We start from the raw sequence: 21,087 nt of genomic DNA, 5'->3' as shown, positions 1-21,087 counted from the left end.
TGGAATTCTTAGACCTATGATAGGCAGCTCATATTTAAAAGTTTCTTCATATCATTGTCCTTACCTTCTGGGCAACAAAGCATGCATCACTTTGTACAAAATGACAATTTGATGGGTTTGAAACTAAATAGCACCATCCACCAAAGTATATATGTGTATTTGTCTACAGTTAAGATTTGAAAAATATAGCCTCTAGCAGTAATACAGTTAAGATTTGAAAAATATAGCCTCTAGCGGTAATTGTTACGAGATCTGAAACCAATCCCAAAAATACAAATGTTTTTAAAATTTAGTCAATAACTGCTTTTATCAAACCTGCCATAGGTATGTTTCTTATCCCATAAACACAACTCAATGCTAAAGTCAGGAGCATGAAAGAGCCCAGCCATTTTCTCATGATCATGGGAGCTGTTACAAGAGGTTGAAAACCAGGGGCAGAAAAGCTGTGGAAGCTGGAGACCCGTTCTACTACATTATCCTAATCCATTTCAAAAATTCCAACAAGAATAAACAGCATTTTCTACCTCACTGCTCCTTCTGAGCTTTGGATCTAGCAGGCCTTCCAGGTTTGATTACTTTACCAAGAAGAATCATAACAACAGGAATAATGGTCCCAACGTAATACACACTTCCATATGAGGCAAGAGTTTCATTCAGACTTAACACCTATTCAAATATAATATAACAATAGAAACATGTAAAAAACCTTGAAATCCATATTAGCATGTTTAAGGCTGAAAGTAGAAGTTGTAAATGTGTGTTAGTGTTTTTGCAGAAGGGTAGGGAGAGAAAGAGGACGAACCATGAAACCAACGCAGGAGTAATTTAGAACCAAAAGTGTATAGGCAAAATTCATAATCACAAGGACATTCTTAGCCAGAGCCATTGTTGGAGGCACAGCTTGCTGCCATCTGTAAATGACTGTTTCAAAAGAAACACAACTCAAGTTAACTAACAGAAAAAAAGATATCAAATGTGCAAAAATCAACATATACCTCTGGAGCCAGCAATCATCAATGCTGACTGAACAAAGAATATTATGTATCCAGGGTACAGGCCCTACAACGATTGAGTCAAATGGTTAGGAAAAAACTGTCACAAATCCTTGCATACAGACCATAGATCGATAATATTAAAACCAGCACATCAAAGTTGTTTCACGCAACAGTTTCTTCTTCAGCTAGCTAAAATGGATTTCTTTTCCCGAATAACATAGCAGAAGAAATTAATAGATATATTTATACATCACCTCATCTACCACATACTGCTTATTCACAAGTGTAATGATTTTTTGTCTAATAATTAGTTTTTCCTTAAAACTATACATACATTTGCAAATATAGTAAGCCTGAAGCAATAATAATGCAAATACCAACGTACAGTACAATAGAAACAATCCGTGTAAAATGCAGCTAAAATTTTACTCACATGCCAAACAGCACTAACGGTCTGGGTGGCGAGTAGCTGAAAGAAACCTGGTTTCTTCCCATTCTGAATAAGCCTCTCATAAACATCTATCAAAACCCAAACAATAGCAACATTAATATTTTATATTCCATTGTCAACCTTTCAGAATGGCATATAAATAGGTAATCTACATAAACTTTAATTTTGTATCTAGCAAATCCTAAAGGGTAAACAAAAAAATGAAAACCAATTGTTGATGGCTTTTTACCCTTTTCTTTTGGTCCAGGGTTCATAGCTTGATCATGCTATAATTTACTGTGAACAAAAACCATGTTCTAATTCAAGAAGAGGGATAATATGACCCAAGTAATCCACTATACAAAGTTCCAACTAAGTTCCCTTTTTTATAAACATCTTTATAAATGCTTATAGAAGAATATAATAAAGTAAAATTAATTAAGTTTCCTTCATCAGTCAAAATCATCTTTATGCACCTTTCTAGAAGTTCTTTCATTTAACATCTTGAAAACTGGTTTTTTTACTCAAGAAGAGATATTATTAATATGACCCAACTAATGCATGATACAAAGTTTCCACTAAGGCCATTTTTTGATCAACACCTTAATAAATACTAGAAGAAAAAACATTTAAGTTTCCTTCATAAATCAAAATCAACTTATGTACTTCAACTTTATAGCTTTTAACTCACAAGAAAAAACATAATTCATTTTACCTTTTTTATTTTCTTATTGAAAAGTTTAACCAAATTCAGAAGTAACCATCTAAAAAATACTATAGCCAAATTGTAAACTAAACTTCATGCCTAACGCTGAACAATGGCTATATCCTACTGAGATAACTAATCAAATCCCACAATAAAAGCATTCAATCTCATTGGCAAGAAACTCACAATGACGAAGCCAGGTGCTGACTTGAATATTCCACACAGCTGGGATTGTAACTGCACTCTTTGCAAACTCAACACCTATTATATCTACATTTTTGGCCCGGTCCCATCGTGGTTTTGGTGGGGACGAATCAGTCCAGCCACTGAAACCCAGGCCAGAGATAATTATAGAAGCTTCTGATATTGACCAAATGAAATAATACTTCCAGCGTGCAGTAAAGCCAGACATATACTGGTAACTTAATTTTTTCCAGAAACACCATTCATGGTAGGTAGGATCAGTAAACTTGGACAGAGGAAAATGAGGCACGAGGTTTAAATACATGGCCATGCAAAAACCAGCTTGGAGGAGAGCCCGGATGGTTGCCCCATAAGGTGATGGCGATGGCCCTTTTGCTTCGGAGCTCCAAATCTGCAATAACAACAATAATAAATACCAGGGTTGAAATAGCACATAGGAGAACAGTAATTCCTAATATATCAGCACAAAAAATGAGAAACTGCCACTGAATTTTTTATTTTAAATTTAAGGAGAACTGGGCATCATGTAGTTAGGCTAGTGTACTAATTATTTTTAACAGCAGGGTATGGCCAGTCGGTAGCCAAAAACTAATCCCTGAGTACAGGCCTATAAATGACATATCCTAACAAATTTTTTCCATACCCACGGGTTTAGAAATCAAAGCCTAACTACATAAGGAGCAAGGTTATCTACTGACATGATGTTACCCCGGCCTATCCGGCTAATCGTTATTAACCAAAACCAAAATAAACAATAAAGAATACCCCTTTTCCTTCAGTCCAGTCAAGATAATCCTTCATTTCATAAACAGGACCAGCAAAGTGACTGCCACAGCAGAGACAGTAACCAATGTACTCAAGGAGTGAAGGCAATCTGACCAAACGGTACTTCTTCTGGGCCTCGCGCAAGCCCTCTTCTTTCAACAATCCATCGTTGTAATTAACCGCACAGGATATAACCTTGAGCGTCAAAACCATCAAGGCCCCTATTTCCAAACCAACCACAATTAATGATCAAACCAACCACCACCAAAAATAACGTTACCACAGTAATAATAACAATCAGTCAAACCCCCCTCATTCCTGAATCCAAAAGCTAAATAAATAAAATAAGAAATCATAAATTTGCGCTCACCAGTGGCATCGATGCCACCTTCCTTCCATGCATCGCCGCTCATGTAATAAACGTGGCTGCAGAAGAGACATCAGAAATGCGGTGCAAGGTTAAAGAGAGGAGCAATTGAATTGCAAGGAGAAAATAGATCGATTATACCAGCCAATGAGGTAACCGAATCCGAGGAAGAAGGTGAGGATGCCGCATCGGGGGCGAAAGAGGAGCATGGAGGCGTAGCCAAGGAACATGGGGACGAGAAAGTGGAGGTTGGAGGAGACGCCGAAGGAGAGGTAGGAGAGGACGACGCCGACGACGGCGGAGTAAAGATGCTTGGGGAGGCCGCGGGGTAGGAAGCGGCAGAGGAAACTGAGGGGAACGGTGGCGGCGAAGCAGAGGAGGAAACGGAGCACCGGGACGGAAACTCCGATGGAAGCGGCCATGGAATCCATGGCCATGGCTTGGAATGGAAATAGAAGAATGGTTGGTGAGAGTGATATTTGACGGCTACAATCTTTTATATGCTTTGGCTTCTTCTACTTCTCTTCTGATTTATCATTTATCTTCAACAAACACCTTCTCTGAGTTTGAACCTCTTAATCGCTCAGAATATCCGTGAAATGACATGCCTACCCCTCACAACACATTCCAAGTACCACACGGTTTACACATGATACCACTCCCTTTCCGTGACCACAATTTCGCATAGATCTTTGTTTCCTACTCTCTCTTTGGAAACTCCGTCAACTTTTTTACTCACGTTTTCTGTTTTTCTCAGTAAAACAAAACTAAATTAATACCCTCCTTTTTTTATTTCGATTTTTGCTTTTTCCTCGTGAAACCAAACAAAACCTCCATTCAATTTATCCTCGTATGTAAGTATATACTGTCAGGTTATTAGCATATACACTAACTATATCTGTTTACCTACTTCATTCCTGAAAAAAAAAACATTTAATATTGTTTCAATCAATTTCTACTCTTCCATTTAATCTGTTGTTTTAATAAATTTCTACCTTTTTATGTGAGAAATATTTTTCTTTCTTATAAATATCTATTCAACGACAGATATTACATTTCTATATGATTATTTATTAAACTTTATAACCATTATCTTAACAATTATATAGTAATATTCTTTTAAATGCTTATATTGTTCTATGATTATTTTTAATATATATAACACAATTCGTGATACATAATGTTTTATTATAAAAAAACGTGTAAACTTTTTTTTTTATCTTCTACTAAATTCTAGATGTACTACTACTAATAAATCATTATTTAATTAATTTGTAACTGTCCTTGATCAGCGACTTTATTTATTAGGTATACAATAACTACTTTAATTATTGTGGTACATTTGTAGTTGATATTACACTTAAGAGAAATTAATTGAATTGAGGAGTTGGCATTATTTATAGAATATTATTCATCTTGTGTATTTTTTAAGCAATCATTAATATGTTATTCTATAAATAAAACCCTAAAAAATTAGTTGAGATATAACTTGTACTATAGAGATCCCACCATGTATTTAATGTATTATGATGTGTTACAATAATTAAATAGTTTTTAATTTCTATTGATTTATCTTTTTTATGAATAAAGAATCTCTTTCCAAAGTTGTTGTAACAAATATTGTTAAAAATCGTTTTCAATTCTTTTATCAAGTTATTAGATTTATCATGATATTGATATGAAATTAAAAAAAAACGTTTATATAAAATTTGTTGTATTTCTATTATTTTTATTATACTTATATAGTGAAATAATTTGATGTTTCTATTTGTTGCACCTGGAATAATTTATACCAATTAGTGGAATTAATCTCATGAGTGAATTTTGCGTTATTGATTATAGAAATAGAGTTTTAAAATCTGTAGATGTTAAAACAAATAAGACCTATGCAAATAAGTTATTTAAATTTAGATTTGAAATTGAAATGGTATTATCAGTTGTGATTTGTTTTAATCTCTTCTACATTTATTTAGTTATTTTTTAACATCTCTAATTCTTTTACCTATATAGAATAAAAGTAAAACAAGTAATTAACATATCAATATGTACACTTTCTCAAAAAAATATTTTTTTATATGAATTTTAATATATACATCAAAAGTTTTCAAAACAAAACATTTAAATGAAAGTTATCTCATCTTTCAGTCGTTCACACCGAAGAGATGCAATCTCATTTGCTCTCGTGTAAAACACGATCATCATAGATAAAAAAAACAAACACAAACAAACAACATAATAAGCTATTTATATAAATATTTCTTTATAATTTCAATTTCAAATTAATAAACATAATTCATAAGTCTTATATAATTTCTCAAATCATCAAGTGTCTATTAAAATTCATAAATTCATTTTTCACATGTCAGACTTCTACTACTGACTCACAACACATAGACACTTAATCTTACCCCCATAAGACTCGTGTATTAAAATCAGCATATTGAGACTTGCACCTATTATACTATTAGTTGTGAAATTCACACAGTCATGCACATAACATCTAAATATCTCATCATCTAGTATGACAGCGTAAATTTATATGACCTAAAAGACCATATTATATTTCAAACCACAGACAAAGTCATATGAACCTCCACCGACTTTCACCAACTGAATAACTTCATTTATATGATTCCATTTTATCAGTAGAATCAGGATGTCTCATTACGAGCTTGACAAATCAATACACCTTAACAAAATCTCAACACAGTAATTCCTTTCTTGAAAATACTATGTCTTGATCACACTTTCACACCATTTCATATCTCGTGTAACACATCAATGCACCATTTAATTACATAATATTTTTAACTTTATAAACAATCCAAAATCACACAATTAAATCATATCAAAGTTTAGAATTTCATTTAACTCATAATTTTATAAAACTACACATTACATTGACAGTTCCTGTTCAACATTATACAAAAACTCTCATTGAGACAATTAGCTATTATGTCAATCTATACATATATATCCGATTTCTAAACCAAAATCATTTAAAATCAAACAATTAATTCTCATCAAACATTTCATTTGAATTAATTTAAAAAACTATTCAAACACTAACTCATTGAATTCCAAACTCATTCATTCTACAACATCTATTATATCTACACTTTCACATTTCAATCTCAAACAAATCCCAATCTACTCAAAAATAATAAATTCTACAAGAAAATTTGAGATTCGTGACCACGTCACCCCTAGATCCAGATCTTCTAGCATAGGATTCTATTGGCAATTTAAACTAGCTTCTCTTACCTGAACTTAAGAAGATTCTCCCTAAGAGCTCAAAACTACCAAAAGCTCAAGGGTAGCCTAACCTGCACCACATAGTCCTGATAAAAAATATAACTATATCACTAGGATCCTAAGCTAACAAAGACTACTTATGAAGATAAAAGCATCACATGCAAACTTAAACTAATGACAAACCTAACCAGGTCAAAACTAACTCAAAGGAAAAAAAGCCAAGAATGAACTTACTTTATCTGAGATTTTGATCGAGCAATTTTGTAGTGTTCAGTTTCAGGAGTCTAATGGCAGATTCCGATAGTCAAACTGATAAGCGAGGATGTCAGAATCTTAGAGATAAAGGATAGGAAAGGAAAAATGAACAAAAATGAATTTACTCTATCAGAAATTCTGATAATAGCGTACTTTGGTCAAACTAATGAGATGAGCGAGGAGACCAAAATCTTAAAGAGAAGACAAAGAAAAAAAAATTGAGTTTTTATAGAGATAATGGTTCTTTTAAATGAAACCTGAATAATTAAATTTTTATTTATATACTCTTTTAAATTTGATAATAAAATAGTTCGGTGTCATTTTAATTTTATTATTTCTACTTTTAAAACTATTTTTCTGGATCTTACCATTTTCTAACTTCAAAAACAGTGTCAAGATGTTCATCCAAAGTTTCATTTCCATTGGAATCAAACTTAAATGATAATTCCATTTTTTCCCTTTTGTCATATAACTTTGTGTACATATCTCATGAAAAATAAATAACAGATTTCACCAACTAAACATGAAGAATACATAAAAGAAGAGGTTAGGAATCTTATACTTGCTCTCCATGCTTGGCCATACATTTTTCCGAGGAATCTGCACTATTATGCATAGCGTCACACAATTTTCTTCACAAAAAATAAAAGTAAAGGACATAAACGTAAATTACTATGATTACGTGACTTTCTTTTCATTTCTCCAACTATATGTGTGGATCTTCTTTTCCACTTTACTCATCTTTCCTCGCTCACATATTAACGCAAATGATGTGATCTGAACAATGCAAGTCAGTGTAAATTCATCCGAATAAATAACTCCAAACACAATATTAATAAAAAAAGAAAATGGAAAATTGAGTTGCCAATACAATTCGTGAAGAAAGAAACATTCATACTATTAACAAAATGCAATTAATTATAATTTTATTTAGTAATTATGAAAGTGACATCTTAATTTAATATATTTTTCATTTTAAAATATTTAATCAGAAAAAAAAAATCTTCCTCTATATTATACAAATATATGAAAATTAAGAACAAGTTAGAAACCATGTGATATTTATATGATTTAAAATATACATAAAAAATTAAATCAAGTAAGTAAGTCTCTCTGCTTTTTAGAAATTTTCTCAATGTAATACTAATAAACGATTGTTTTATATTAAATAATAACTATCAATTCATAATTTCGTGTTCTTGTTATATATTATATACCTGTGATCCATGTTGCAATCACGATTGTATTGAAGGTGTTGACATAAGTTTATGGAATGATTAACATGCTTTTTAATTATTAAATATAGAAAACTTGTGCTATTATTAAAAAGATGTAATCAAAACCTATTATTGAAATGTTGGATTAAAGTCAATAGTTTTTTTATATGTAAATGGTCAACAAAGTATATCCCAAAGCTTATCTGGAAAGATTATAATACGTGTTTGCCAGATATAAATTTTGTTAATAAAATATTATTTTAATATTGTATCAATTCTTAGACCACCATAGATCGCTGTGCAAAATATATATGCATTCGTATGTAATCTAAAAGAATACACAAAAGCATTAATGATCCTTTAAGGGAGAAAAAAAGTAAAATATAAAAAAAGAGTGTTAAATGTTACACATAAAAAAAAAGTTAATAATGTGAGTCATTGATGAAAACACTCAGTGATATCAGTATTTGTTGAAAATAATTATCTATTTCTATATGACAGAATGTATTTTTCCTTTCTAGAGATGGTGTTTTAGATAATTAGTTTTATTAATAAATTTTATGTTAAAGTCTTATCTTTCCTGAGGCGACTCCAAGATTATTTATATTGGTGGCTTACGTTTTTCAAATGATTCAACATCTCATAAAACTTTTGTTTTCCTTTTAAAAATATTTATAATAGATTGATAATTTCATAATTTAAAAAAATATTTAAATAGATTAAATTTGACTTGATCAGATTTTAAATTATTTTACTTTTAAAATATTTTTTTTGAATAAGGATTTTTTTTTTATAAACTTCAATTACCAGTAAATGTAAAAAAAATAAAATTGTTTAAATATTAAATAATTGTTAATAATTAAAAATACTAATATCCATGATTTTTTGTCAATTTTATTTGATATTATTTTCCATTCAAAATTCTTCAAGATTTTTTAATTCATATTTATTAATATCAGTTAAAATTATTTTAAATTAAATTTAACAATAATTATTTAAGTTGAGATTGATTAGAGTTATTTTTATGAAATAGTTTATTTTTGTCGAATTTCTAATTGATGTCAGTTGGATTTTTTCTCTAATTAATATTGGTAAAATAATTAATGTTAATGTTGATAAAAAATTTCTCAATGAACATTATAAAAAATTCTAGTACATTATTAGAAAAATAAAATTGTTGCCGTTGATAAAGAGAAAATCACTACGGACATCAACAATAAAATTATCATAATAGACAACCGAAAAAATCTAGTTCATATGTGCTAAAATATAGCCTATGTAATATTGACCATAAAATCTTGACTAATATTGAATGAGAAATAATATTTTTAGACAAGAACAACAAAAATAATCTTTACAATTTAAATAAAAAAAACCTCCTATTAGCAACAATAGAGAAACATTTAGTCTACATCAATCTAAAAATAGTCCTGGTAACATTGGTTATGAAAAATTTAACCTTATTGATTAAAAAAGTCCTAACATATGTTCATAAAATAAATCCAATGGATAAGGTTGAAAAAAAAACTATATAAATTGAAAATAATATCAACTGACATAAATTAAAAATATATATTTAACGTCATTTGAGAAACATAGTCAAGGTTTGATAAAAAAAACTTAAATTAATATTGATTAAAAATAACTTTGACACAATATTAATAATCAAATAAACATGATTAACTTTAGCTTAAAAAAAATTGATATTTATAAAATTAACGTTGAGATTGTGACACTTAACCCTCAATAGCTAATTTTGGTCTTAGTTAGACCAGCGACTTGATGAAGTTGGCGAAAGAGTATAAAGAAAAATTATATGAATATTATTCTCGTACAATTATATACATATAAAAGAAAAATTATGGAAAATAAAACTTTAATTATTTATAATTAGTTCTTTTAACAACTTTTTTATATTTGAATGTCTTTATATTTTTATTTTGATTGAATGAATTAAAACAAGAATGATATTTTAAATTTTCAAAAGCACTAATATATTTTTTATATAATTAAATTTTAATTTTAAAAAATTATTTTCCGTGGATCGACTCACAGGTCCGCAAGCTACCTCTTATACGGGACGAGTTAATGAAATAAACTCGTATTCCTAGTACAAAGTGGGCTAAACATGAAGCAAACCACCCGTACTCTTACCCCTAACTATTGGTGAAGTTATCACTAAGACTCTGTTTGGATTAGGAAGGGGATGTGTGAGGATTTGAGAGAGTGGATGTGTGAGGATATATGAGGAAAGTGTGAAAAAAGTGAAGGTGTTTGGATTGTGGTATGGTAGGGTGAATGTGTGAGGAAAGTTGATGGGAGTTTGTGAGTGATGTGATGGTTATGAGGAAATTTTAATTTTGTTTAAAGGTGTGAAATGTTACTTTACAGATTAACTCTTGCCTATTAAAAAAATTAATAATAAAATGAGTTGTTTTTGCTTAAAAATGAAAAACTTTCACACATTTCGTAGATTTAAAAATTATAATTAAAAAAATATATGTTAAATGTAAATATGTATAATATAAAAACTATAATTAAAAAAAAATGTATTCAACAAATTAAATAAAAACAGAACTTCAAGTAATAAAATTGAAAAATAAATCAAATCTTATATAAATAAAAATATATTATTTTTTAATATTAAAAACCCTCTAGAAATGAAAAATAAAAAATACCACAACAACAAAAATATAACGTAATTAACAATAAAAAAAATTCATAAAAAATTATAATAAAATAAATTATAACTCATAAACATAATAACTATATATAAAAATATATTAATATAAACATAACAAAAAAAATAAATAAAAATAGAATTTCAAATAATTTCTTTAAATATTAAACATATACTATAAAATTAAAAAAATAAATTACATCTTATATAAATAAAAAAATTACTATTTTTTAATATTAAAAAACCTCACAATAAAGCAATCTAAAAATACAATAGTAACAAAAATATAACTTAATTAACCATAGAAAATGATTCCATAAAAAATTATAATAAAAAATAAGGATAAAAACGTATTAGTAGTATAATCTGATATAGTTCAATAATTAATTATTATTATTTTGTTTTATTAAATATTTGTGTTAGTTAAATTTATTTAATAACTAATATTTATAATAAAGTGTGGTTTTTATTAATAAATTATGTAAAAATACGTGAAAATATATTAATTATATTTTCAGTTTCTAATGAATAATTTAAGTTAGAATAAAATTATTTTAAGTGATGAATTGTTTTTGTATTAAATAAATTAAATATTTAGTATAAAATAAAATGAAAAATGTTTAGTATAATCTTTTGGTGATGACCATGATCCAACCCAGGTAATATTTTCAATTTTAATTAGATATAGTATATTCTTTTCTTTAAAAAAACTAAATCCAACAACATTTAATAAAATATCTGATTAGAACTTGAAAAATAGGTATCACCTTATCTACTCTAATAACTAATATATAAATGGAAGATTTTATTTAACTATACTTTTTTTACACTGATTTATAATATTTTATAAAATAATAAACAAACTTAAAACTTCTTTAAAATTTATTATGATTTGTCTCTTCATTTTAAGAGGATATTTACTGTTCACAGGTATATCATCTCCTTCACTTCCCTGCACATCCCTTGATCCAAACCATGGATATCCATTCACATCCTTCCTCTTGAACAGTACATCCATGGAAGCAAACAGGGTAAAGGTTTGGCTACTCCTCTCAGAAACTCTATGAATGACTCTCCTAATAGTTTTGTTATAACGATCTAAAAAATAAAATATAATAGATAAAAAATTATATTTACAATATATGATTTCTAATATGTTTATTTTTAAAAAAATGTATTTAAAATGTACGAATGTTTAAATAAAATCGTATTTTCAATATATGATTTATGCATAAATTATCTTTAGCTTGATTTGCATTAAAAGTAGGGGTGGCGGCCGACTATGCAGGCTTGCTCACGACCTACTACTAAAAAGCTCGGGGCGGACTCACTAATTTAGTCGTTGACCTGCTTAGACCCGCCCACATAATCCACAGCCCCGCGGCCAACAACAGCGCGAAGTAGGTTGGCCTGCTTGTTCACATAAATAAATATTTTTTTTTTCTACAAAAAGAATCATATCCTACTTTAATATTATTATTGTAGTGTGACATTTATTTTATTTTATTTATAAAAAAAAATCAATGTACCTAAAAAAATATGTTTTATTTTAATCATCTAAAGAAGTTAATATTAAAAATAAGGGTGGGTTTAGTTTTAAGTAAAGTTTTAGAGTTTAGATAAACCCTAAAGTTTTACATTTAAAATTTGTTAATAAAAAAATAATATAAAAAAAAGATTTTATTAAAATATTTTGTAGTAAAATTTTGATAAGTTACTCTGGTACATATACAAAGAAAATATATGCAAAACAAAACTTATACAAAGAAAATATATGCAAAACAAAACTTATACAAAGAAAATATATGCAAAACAAAACTTATACAAAGAAAATATATGCAAAACAAAACTTTAATTATTTTTAATCAAGTCTTTTAACAACTCTCTTGAATGTCTTTATATTTTTTATGAATTGAATAAATTAAAACAATGATGAAATTTTAATTTTTCAATAGCAAAAATATCTTTTTATAATTAAATTTTAATTTTAAAAAATATTTTCTTTATATTTTTTATGAATTGAATGAATTGAAATTTTTATTTTTAAATAAAAAAATATTTTTTTATAGTTAAATTTTAATTTAAAAAATATTGTTATTATACAGATTACCTCGCACCAGTAAAATAAAACCGCGCTCCTTGTGTAGGCCTGCAATTTACTGACTAAACGCGGAGTGGGGCAAGTGGCATTCTCACGATTTTTTAAAATTAAATCATATTTTATGTGTATGATTTATTCTAGAATTAAAAAAAAAAGTTGTCCATTTATAAAAAATTTAATTAAAATTACACTTTTTCTGAAAAAAAACCTTTAACAACTGATGAAAATTAACTGCATAAACGTAAACTTAAAAAAAAAGAAGTTAATGGAAAACGAAAAATTGTAAAAGATAAACTTGAAAAGAAAAAAAATCACAGTATATGATTTTTTTTTCGTGCTTTTATTATAAAACACAATTAACTAATTCAATAATTTAAATAAAAAATAAAAATTTCCTATAAAATAAAATGAGTAAGTTTTATTTTAATCTATATAAAATATTTATTTATTTTTCATTTATCTAAAATTAAAAATCACTATTTTAAATTCTTAATATTGTCAATGTTACGTGAAACTCGTTAAGATATTGAATGAAAAATTAAGTAATAATGTTATATAACGTGTTTGTAATATAATGTTAGTATATAACCCTTTATAATTAATTCAAAAAATTTAAAATAAATATTATTTATTTATTGTAAAATAAAGGTTAAAGTAAAAAAGAATTATTGTGTACAATAATTTTTGGTGAATCCTGGCAATAATCCTAGCATGTCATTGGTATTATTATGCTCAATAGTATTAAGTGTATCTTCCTACGATCTTTTGATAAAAAAGAAATGGAAAGAAAAGAAAATGATGAAGAATAAAATAACTGAATTTCTAACAAGTTAACAATCTAATTGAGTTTGTAGATTTTTGGATCTATTATGTGTTGAATTTTTATTGATAAAAAAGTAAATTAACTTAGAGACTAAGATCACGTAACTTAGATTTCAATGAGATTTGGATGAAGCAATGGTGAGATTGATTACAAGGAAAGTTAACTAACAAAAAGATAAATTTTTTGTAACATGAAATTTAGTAAAGAAAAATATAAAATTGATTTGTTTTTATGATGGCTTAATGATTACTAACTCAGCTGATATACAAAATTACAAAGTAATTTATTTAAAGTAATTGTACAAAAAATATTCAAGGATAGATCTATCATATTTTTCGTATATATCCCTATAATAAAACAGGTTTATAGTTATACCCAATTCCAAAAATTGGCCTGTTATCGAGTATCTTTTTTTTTTATTTGTTGCATTTTATATTGGGGAATGATTTCATTGAACACCTCAGGCAGAAGCCCTACAGAAGATGCAACCTATAAATGGGCCAAAGCCCAAATCTGTAACACTATAGGCCAACATATTATGTGGTTTTACATTCTACACCCCATGAATTTAAACTTGCATCCAATATAATTTTAAATGACCACTTTGCCCTTCTAAAATAAATGTTGAGATGTAGGTGACATTGTCTTGCTTTGGAGATTTTTTTTCAGGTTTGGAGTGTTCGTGGTGGCTCGCGGTGGTTGGAGGCAATGGTTGGTGTGATTGGTGGTCGGTGGTGGTGGCTAGCAGTGGTGCCATTTGAGTTAAAAGGGTGGTTAATGTAGTGATTTTAGTTAGTCTGTATTTTTCGTTTTGCAGGTTGACTTTCGGGATGTGCTATTTGGGTCCATAGTGATTGTGCTTAGAAGTTATTTTTTTAATAACCCAAAAACACAAAATCTAGAATACAAAATATGTATTCCTGAATATAGAATCTGAAATGCTTGAGCTCTAATTTAACCCTTAATTTAGGAATTTAAACCATTTTACATATTCTGTGATTATAAGATGAATGAGAACAATTCATTTTCAAATTTCTATTAATTTCAAGATTTTAGGAAAAAGTCGAGATGAAAGAGCTAAAGGAGAATGAACAAGATGAAAAGGGAAAGTTGGAACATTGAAAACTCGCTCAAAACTCGCCCAATCAAGATCACTCTAGAAGAACTTACCCAAGACACGCCCAAGGCTCACCCAGGTGAGTTCACTCCAATGAAGTTAGGTTTTTTTCTTGTCAAACTTGCCCAAGCAAGTAATAACTCGCTTAGGCGAGATATCAATTAGCCCAAGCCCAACTATGTTAAACATGAGGCGTGAGACATAACCCTAGACATCATTGAGAGAATAAAAAGAGATATAAAACCTTAGAGGAGACAACCATCAAGGAGAAACATCCTGAATCTTCTTTTCTTACTTTCCATGCTTAATGGCGAACATGAGTGGTTAATTCTTCACTTTGGGATTGAAAGTAATCTATTCAAACTCTTATGTATTTAGATGATATTTATCTATAATATTTTAGTTTTTGATTGATTGTTAATATTATCATTTTGTTCTCAAAGCTTGAATTATTCATGATTTTGATCCTTAGATTTGACTGGAAAATACTTCTAAGAATCTAACCTAAATAATAATGTTTAACATATTTGAATGTTAGGAATAGATTTGAAATACTAATTTATTTATAACATTTGTTCGTAACGATAAGGAGTTTTTATAAGTATGTGAGGAATCAATATTTAGGAGACTCTCTTAATAATTTTGTATACGATGAATCAATATGAATGAATTTTTATATATGCATCAATATCAATCAAGATTGAATATTATAATCTTTTGTAAAAATACAGACGAGTGAGAAGGATGAACCCCAATCGCAATTTTTTCAATTGAATCACTTGAATCTTTTACTTTGCTTTATTTAAATTCTTACAAATTCATCATACACAACAACTTTTCCAACACACTTTTACATATTGTTTTCTATTTAGTGAATATTATACTTGAGAATTCAACTATTCCTTGTGGTCATTGATGTCAAGGCTGATGATCATTGTTGTTATCAATATATAGCTACACCATTGGGAATGGGGAATGTTCATGACCAATTGTTAAAATAATTTGTTTAAAGAAATTGGACAATGGCAAGATGAATATGTTGTATGTTGGGTGGTTATGAAGAGGTAAACCAACTGAAAAGGTAATTACTTGTGAATGAGATGTTTTATGACACACATAACACACTTTTTTCCAACTTTTACGCTATAATCATGACTCTCTAACTTATATTGTTGTCTTTGTAGCTAGTATAAACAAGTGGGTGACTATGCCCGATATGAAATGTGTGATCACTAGCAGATACAATGTTGTTTTAGTGTGTTTATCATTGAAGTAAAATATCACCATATTCTCATTACAAAGTACGCCCCCACAATTGTTAGTATAGATCGACACAAATACAGAACATGTGCACAATTCACATTTTATTAAGGTATTTTCTAATGTCTGTTATAGTGTGTTTACATTTGTATTCCAAAGTGCTTATCAATTTCATTATATAATAAAAACTAGTGCATGTAAAATTGCAAAATAATTGTTTCAAACCAATTGTAGATATAATGTGATTTACATAACATTAATGTTATGTGAAAACTAACTTATGTTATTCATATAACGCTATTAGGATACAAGTGTTTACACACATATATTATAAATTACACGTTCATATGTTAATCTTGTATATGATCCATCTTATTTCTACATGATATTTACTTTATTGTTGTATATGACTTTATTCATACATACTCTCAAATTTAATATATGAATGTATTCTAGAAAATAGAAAATGCAATCCCATATTATGGTACATTTAAATCGTTTATTATTGTGGTTTATCATTTACTTGGGTTGTGATGATATTTAATATAGTTATTTTGGAGTTGTTGCTTTTGTTCTCAATTTCATATGTTTGTTAACTCCAACAATAAAGATACCGTTTTACTTTTTGATAAACCAACAATAAAGGTAGAGTTTTACTTTGATAACTCCAACAGTAAAGGTAGACATTTAAAGTTCCCATACAATTTTGTTTTTAAAACAATACGAAAAGTACCTAAAAATTTGTACGTACTTTTCTCCATTTTAAAAAACCATATTTAGATATATATTTTTTAGATGTTTTTGTATGTTCTCTAACTAAAGTTAAAGTTCTTGACATCAAAAATCGATGTTGAATACCAAGGTGAATGTTCTTAAAGACACAAATTTTACCTCAGATTCGTCCTACTGTAAAAGACATTATTCAATTGTTTTTTTTAATTCTCAAACTAAAAATAGAGTATCACCTCAATTACTCATGATAAAGTACAACAGTTAAGTCGGCATTGAGTACCAAATTGAAGCTTCAATTTTAGCACCAACATGGATTATCTGTTAGAGCATAGTTATATTGTTAATTGGCTGATAAAAAAAATATTGTTGTTAATTGATAGTCTCATTCACTTATACAAAAAAGTGTTTATGTTTAGAACTTATTAAAACCCTTGTAATAAATTTCAGACGAACATAACCGATCGTTAACTTTTGTTATAGTCTTTTTGCTTGCAATTGCTTACATTATATCGTAATTTTAAGATTACTGTAGAATTAATTATGGCACTTGTTAAAAATTTCAAAATTAAAGGGGACAGTGATAGAATCCCATTTCCACGCCACTGAATTATAGTGCACGCTATAGACCAACCAAACAGTGTCGAATATAAGTTAAAGCAAAGGAGACCAATTTGAAGTATGCTAAATCCATGCTGAATTAAAGTTTACAAACTTAATATTGAACGAGTTTTATTTTGCAACCTGAGTTTTCAAAAATAACCCTCATTCTTTTTCATTTCAAACTGAACTTTATGGTTAGTAGATTATGGTAAAACCCAACTTTTAATCGGGTCCAGTTGAAGACCAAAGAAGAGATTTTTCAGTTTTATTTCCGTGAACATACGTTGAGGTTCTCCCAACAGAAAACCAAGCACGCCCTAAAACGTGGGGCGGGGAACTATAAACTATGATCAACGTTATCCCATAGACTAAAGAAGTAGTCCGTTTTATTCCTTCACTTCAAACCATGTTCAACATTTCATTGTCATCAAATGGTCACTTTTGTTCCATCTGCAAAAAAATATATAATATTCTGCACCATGCAAGGTTGTATTAGAAGGTTCGAGATAGTCTGGCAGACTAAATAACCAGACACTTGTCGATATATACATCACCTCCTGGCTTCTACAAAATTCTAAAGTAAACCTTAAAGAACCATATTAAAAACTCGATTCTCTATTCCACCTGACGCGGCCTACGCTCTAGTATACAATTATATATACTTATCACCAAGGTTAAGAGCTATTTAAAAATGCTTTAACCTTTCTGAATTCACTTGGATATATGAGCACAGAATCTAAACAGAGCCCTCCTTTAGTATGTGTACAATCAATTTGAGTCATAGAGAATTTAACTTTTGTTGATGCATTGCCATTCTCGACAACAAAATCGCCTGCATGGTAAAAGGCCCATTTACCTGGTCCGTTCAGAAAACACTGGGATGTAACATACTGGCCATCTGATGTCCATAGCTGGAAACGAACAGGCTTTACATCCCACCCATGAACATGTTCTGTGTTGCAAACTCGTCGGCCAAATCTCTTGGAGGCTCGTCCTAGATGTATTCTGTAGAATACGCTGTATTTCCCTGCAGGAAACGGGAACTCAACATCCCCATCCACTTCAAACCACCAGATTTGCTGGAGGTACGCAACACTGTTGAATCTGCAAATCAAGGAGATAACACTGGTTTTACTCCAACCCAACACTGTTAAACCAAATCAACATTTAAACTATACTTATTTTGCAAATAAACTACTTGACATAGAGATTGCAACTTGCATCATCAACCAAAATAGCACTAGCAAAAGAAGCATATCCTTCACAACATCACAAGTCAGAACAAATTTCAGCCAGAAGACTTCTGACTCCGAACATGGAAAACATATACACACAACCACCAAATTTTCTAGGTGATAAATTATAAAACACTATAAATCATGACTACATTATTGATACAGTAGTCATGAATTTAGACTGTGGTCTCAACTATAATTGCAACCACAGTATCAAGTTCTTAAGTTTTAGTTCTCTGCAACCGAAAAGATCGAAAAGACTCGTAAGATTTACATATGTGTGCAATATCCCACAACATTACAGTTTTTTGAGATTACGGCAACAACAGTAACTAAAATCTGATACAATCCCAGTTAGCTCACTTTAATTTATAGTTCCCAAATCCGGAAATGATTTCATTACGTCAATGACTACAAAAGTTTAAAGGGAAGGGTGTATGTGTATATCACAGCAAATAACTTTTAGCAAAAAACTAATTGTAGCAGAAAATAGTGACACTTTGAATAGTGTGGTTGTATATACATACAAAGTCTCAATAACATGGGGGTAAACACAAATATATCATTCGATTCGACTGTAATTATATAAACTAAAAAGTTAGCAAAGTAAAGGACCACAGTGAAGTATGGAGAACGGAACGTGAATAACAACATATAAATACGGATATTACCCATATCAGCATTATTAGGTGTGGTATAACATTCTGGGAATTAATTTGATTGTAATTTTGGAACCTTTTATTCCCAATTCCCAGGGTTTTTAAATTTAACACTTAGGGTTATCTGGGGTTTCCTTAAGACTTGCTATTTCACGAGTTCTGATACCCTAGGGTTCGCTTGATTGAGCAGGTGAAACATTTTAAGGTGGAAAATAACTCAGAATGGTAATGATTATGAAGCAAACTAGCAATCCAGGGTGAAAATGAGTTGACATTTTATATTCCCCCTTTTCCCTTTCCACGATCTCGTAGAACTAAACAAACCCTAACCCAAATTCTATTTTCCCTCTCTAATCCCCCCTTTTCTTCTCTATTAACTCATCACCAGTTTTTCTCACCACTCCTTCAAACAGCACTGCATAATTTGGAAGGCCAGGCTAATTAAAATACAAATCAGTAAATAAAAATAAAAAAAAGGACAAGTATTCCAATGGGTATAACTAGGAGAAGAAAAGTGACCTAGATTCCTCAGTGGGGATATGGTTCCAGTATCTTCTATCATCAATCCCGGTTATGGACAATCCCTTGGCCGAAACGCACAAACACAGCTTACCCATGCTCCGATCCAGCCATACTTTCTGCACAAAACACAACTCTCTCAACTCCACTTTCTCTCACATCAAACCACAAACCAATAACAATAACAATAAAATCAACATGGCTTATAATTATTAACTAATCAATGAATTCATCAATTACCTTGGTGCCGTCATCAAGAGAATTGAGTCTGCAAAGCCTGGCATAAATCCCCCTCTTCCCCAAATGAGAGGGGAAATCGGCGAAGATGCGGCGCAGGAGGACGGAGTAATTGGACGGCAGCTTGGACTCCCAGACGAAATCCGCGGAGGAAGCGCCGCGGAAGGCGCGATTGAGCGTGGCGAGCTTGCAAATCTCGGGAGGGTTCATGTAGGTCATGATCTCAGCCACGCAGCTCTCGGGCAACTCCCCCAGACCGGACTTCGGCGCCGATTCCGACGGCTGGGACGAGAATCGGAGACCCATCAATCAACGTTGGAGAGAAGGAGAATGAGAATGAGAAGGAGAATGTGAATGGAAGTAGTGGTGGCGAGTGGGTTGGGGTTGGGGTTAGGGTGTTGGTTTTATCTATGAAAATGTCTCCGACTTGGTTTTATCTAATTCGTAATTCGTAATTTGTAATTTGTAATTTGTAGGTGACTCGGTTCCGTGGGTTTGTTTGTTTGTTTCTGCGAGACAGCGTGATATGACTTGGACTTGACGGGAACCACTTCACAGTTATCCACCACCATCCTCATCATCACCGCAAAAACCCCTAACAATTACCCTAATTCAACTCAAACTTTTAATACTCGGATACGGTTTTTTCTTTTTCAACCCCTTCAAAACAAATATAATAACATTAACTAATATTTCTCACTAATACTACCATAAATAAATATTCAAATTAATTAATTAATCACAAATTTTTAAATAATATTATATTTTCCGTTCGTTGAATTTTATAAAATTATTTTTAAAATCATGTTTTTTAATAAAATAAATGTATACAATTGAGAAGTTATAAATCACTAAAATCTTTAATTATCTGGAAATTGTAATCTGGTCATTTTTTTTTAACTGTTATAAGTCATTATAGAGAAATACATT

The 21,087-nt window shown here is 29.8% G+C and overlaps 2 protein-coding genes across 2 annotated transcripts; both read right to left on the bottom strand.

The window, feature by feature from the left end:
* Positions 1-213: 213 nt before the first annotated feature.
* LOC137807982 (lysophospholipid acyltransferase 1-like) lies at positions 214-4,215 on the bottom strand. The gene is made up of 8 exons (XM_068608864.1): positions 3,609-4,215; positions 3,471-3,526; positions 3,101-3,321; positions 2,318-2,726; positions 1,429-1,514; positions 996-1,059; positions 803-921; positions 214-666 (listed from the first exon to the last, which is right to left on the bottom strand). Exons 1-8 carry the CDS (start codon positions 3,902-3,904, stop codon positions 526-528), a joined length of 1,392 nt encoding a protein of 463 aa, XP_068464965.1. The 5' UTR covers positions 3,905-4,215; the 3' UTR covers positions 214-525.
* Positions 4,216-17,871: 13,656 nt separating this feature from the next.
* LOC137807981 (F-box protein PP2-A12-like) lies at positions 17,872-20,706 on the bottom strand. The gene is made up of 3 exons (XM_068608863.1): positions 20,161-20,706; positions 19,921-20,039; positions 17,872-18,611 (listed from the first exon to the last, which is right to left on the bottom strand). Exons 1-3 carry the CDS (start codon positions 20,461-20,463, stop codon positions 18,182-18,184), a joined length of 852 nt encoding a protein of 283 aa, XP_068464964.1. The 5' UTR covers positions 20,464-20,706; the 3' UTR covers positions 17,872-18,181.
* Positions 20,707-21,087: the final 381 nt, after the last annotated feature.

The sequence above is a fragment of the Phaseolus vulgaris genome, chromosome 3, assembly GCF_000499845.2.
Source record: "Phaseolus vulgaris cultivar G19833 chromosome 3, P. vulgaris v2.0, whole genome shotgun sequence".
Classification (NCBI taxonomy): domain Eukaryota; kingdom Viridiplantae; phylum Streptophyta; class Magnoliopsida; order Fabales; family Fabaceae; genus Phaseolus; species Phaseolus vulgaris.
The sequence above is the reverse complement of the archived record's forward strand: the minus strand, read 5'-3'. Positions and strand labels throughout refer to the sequence as shown.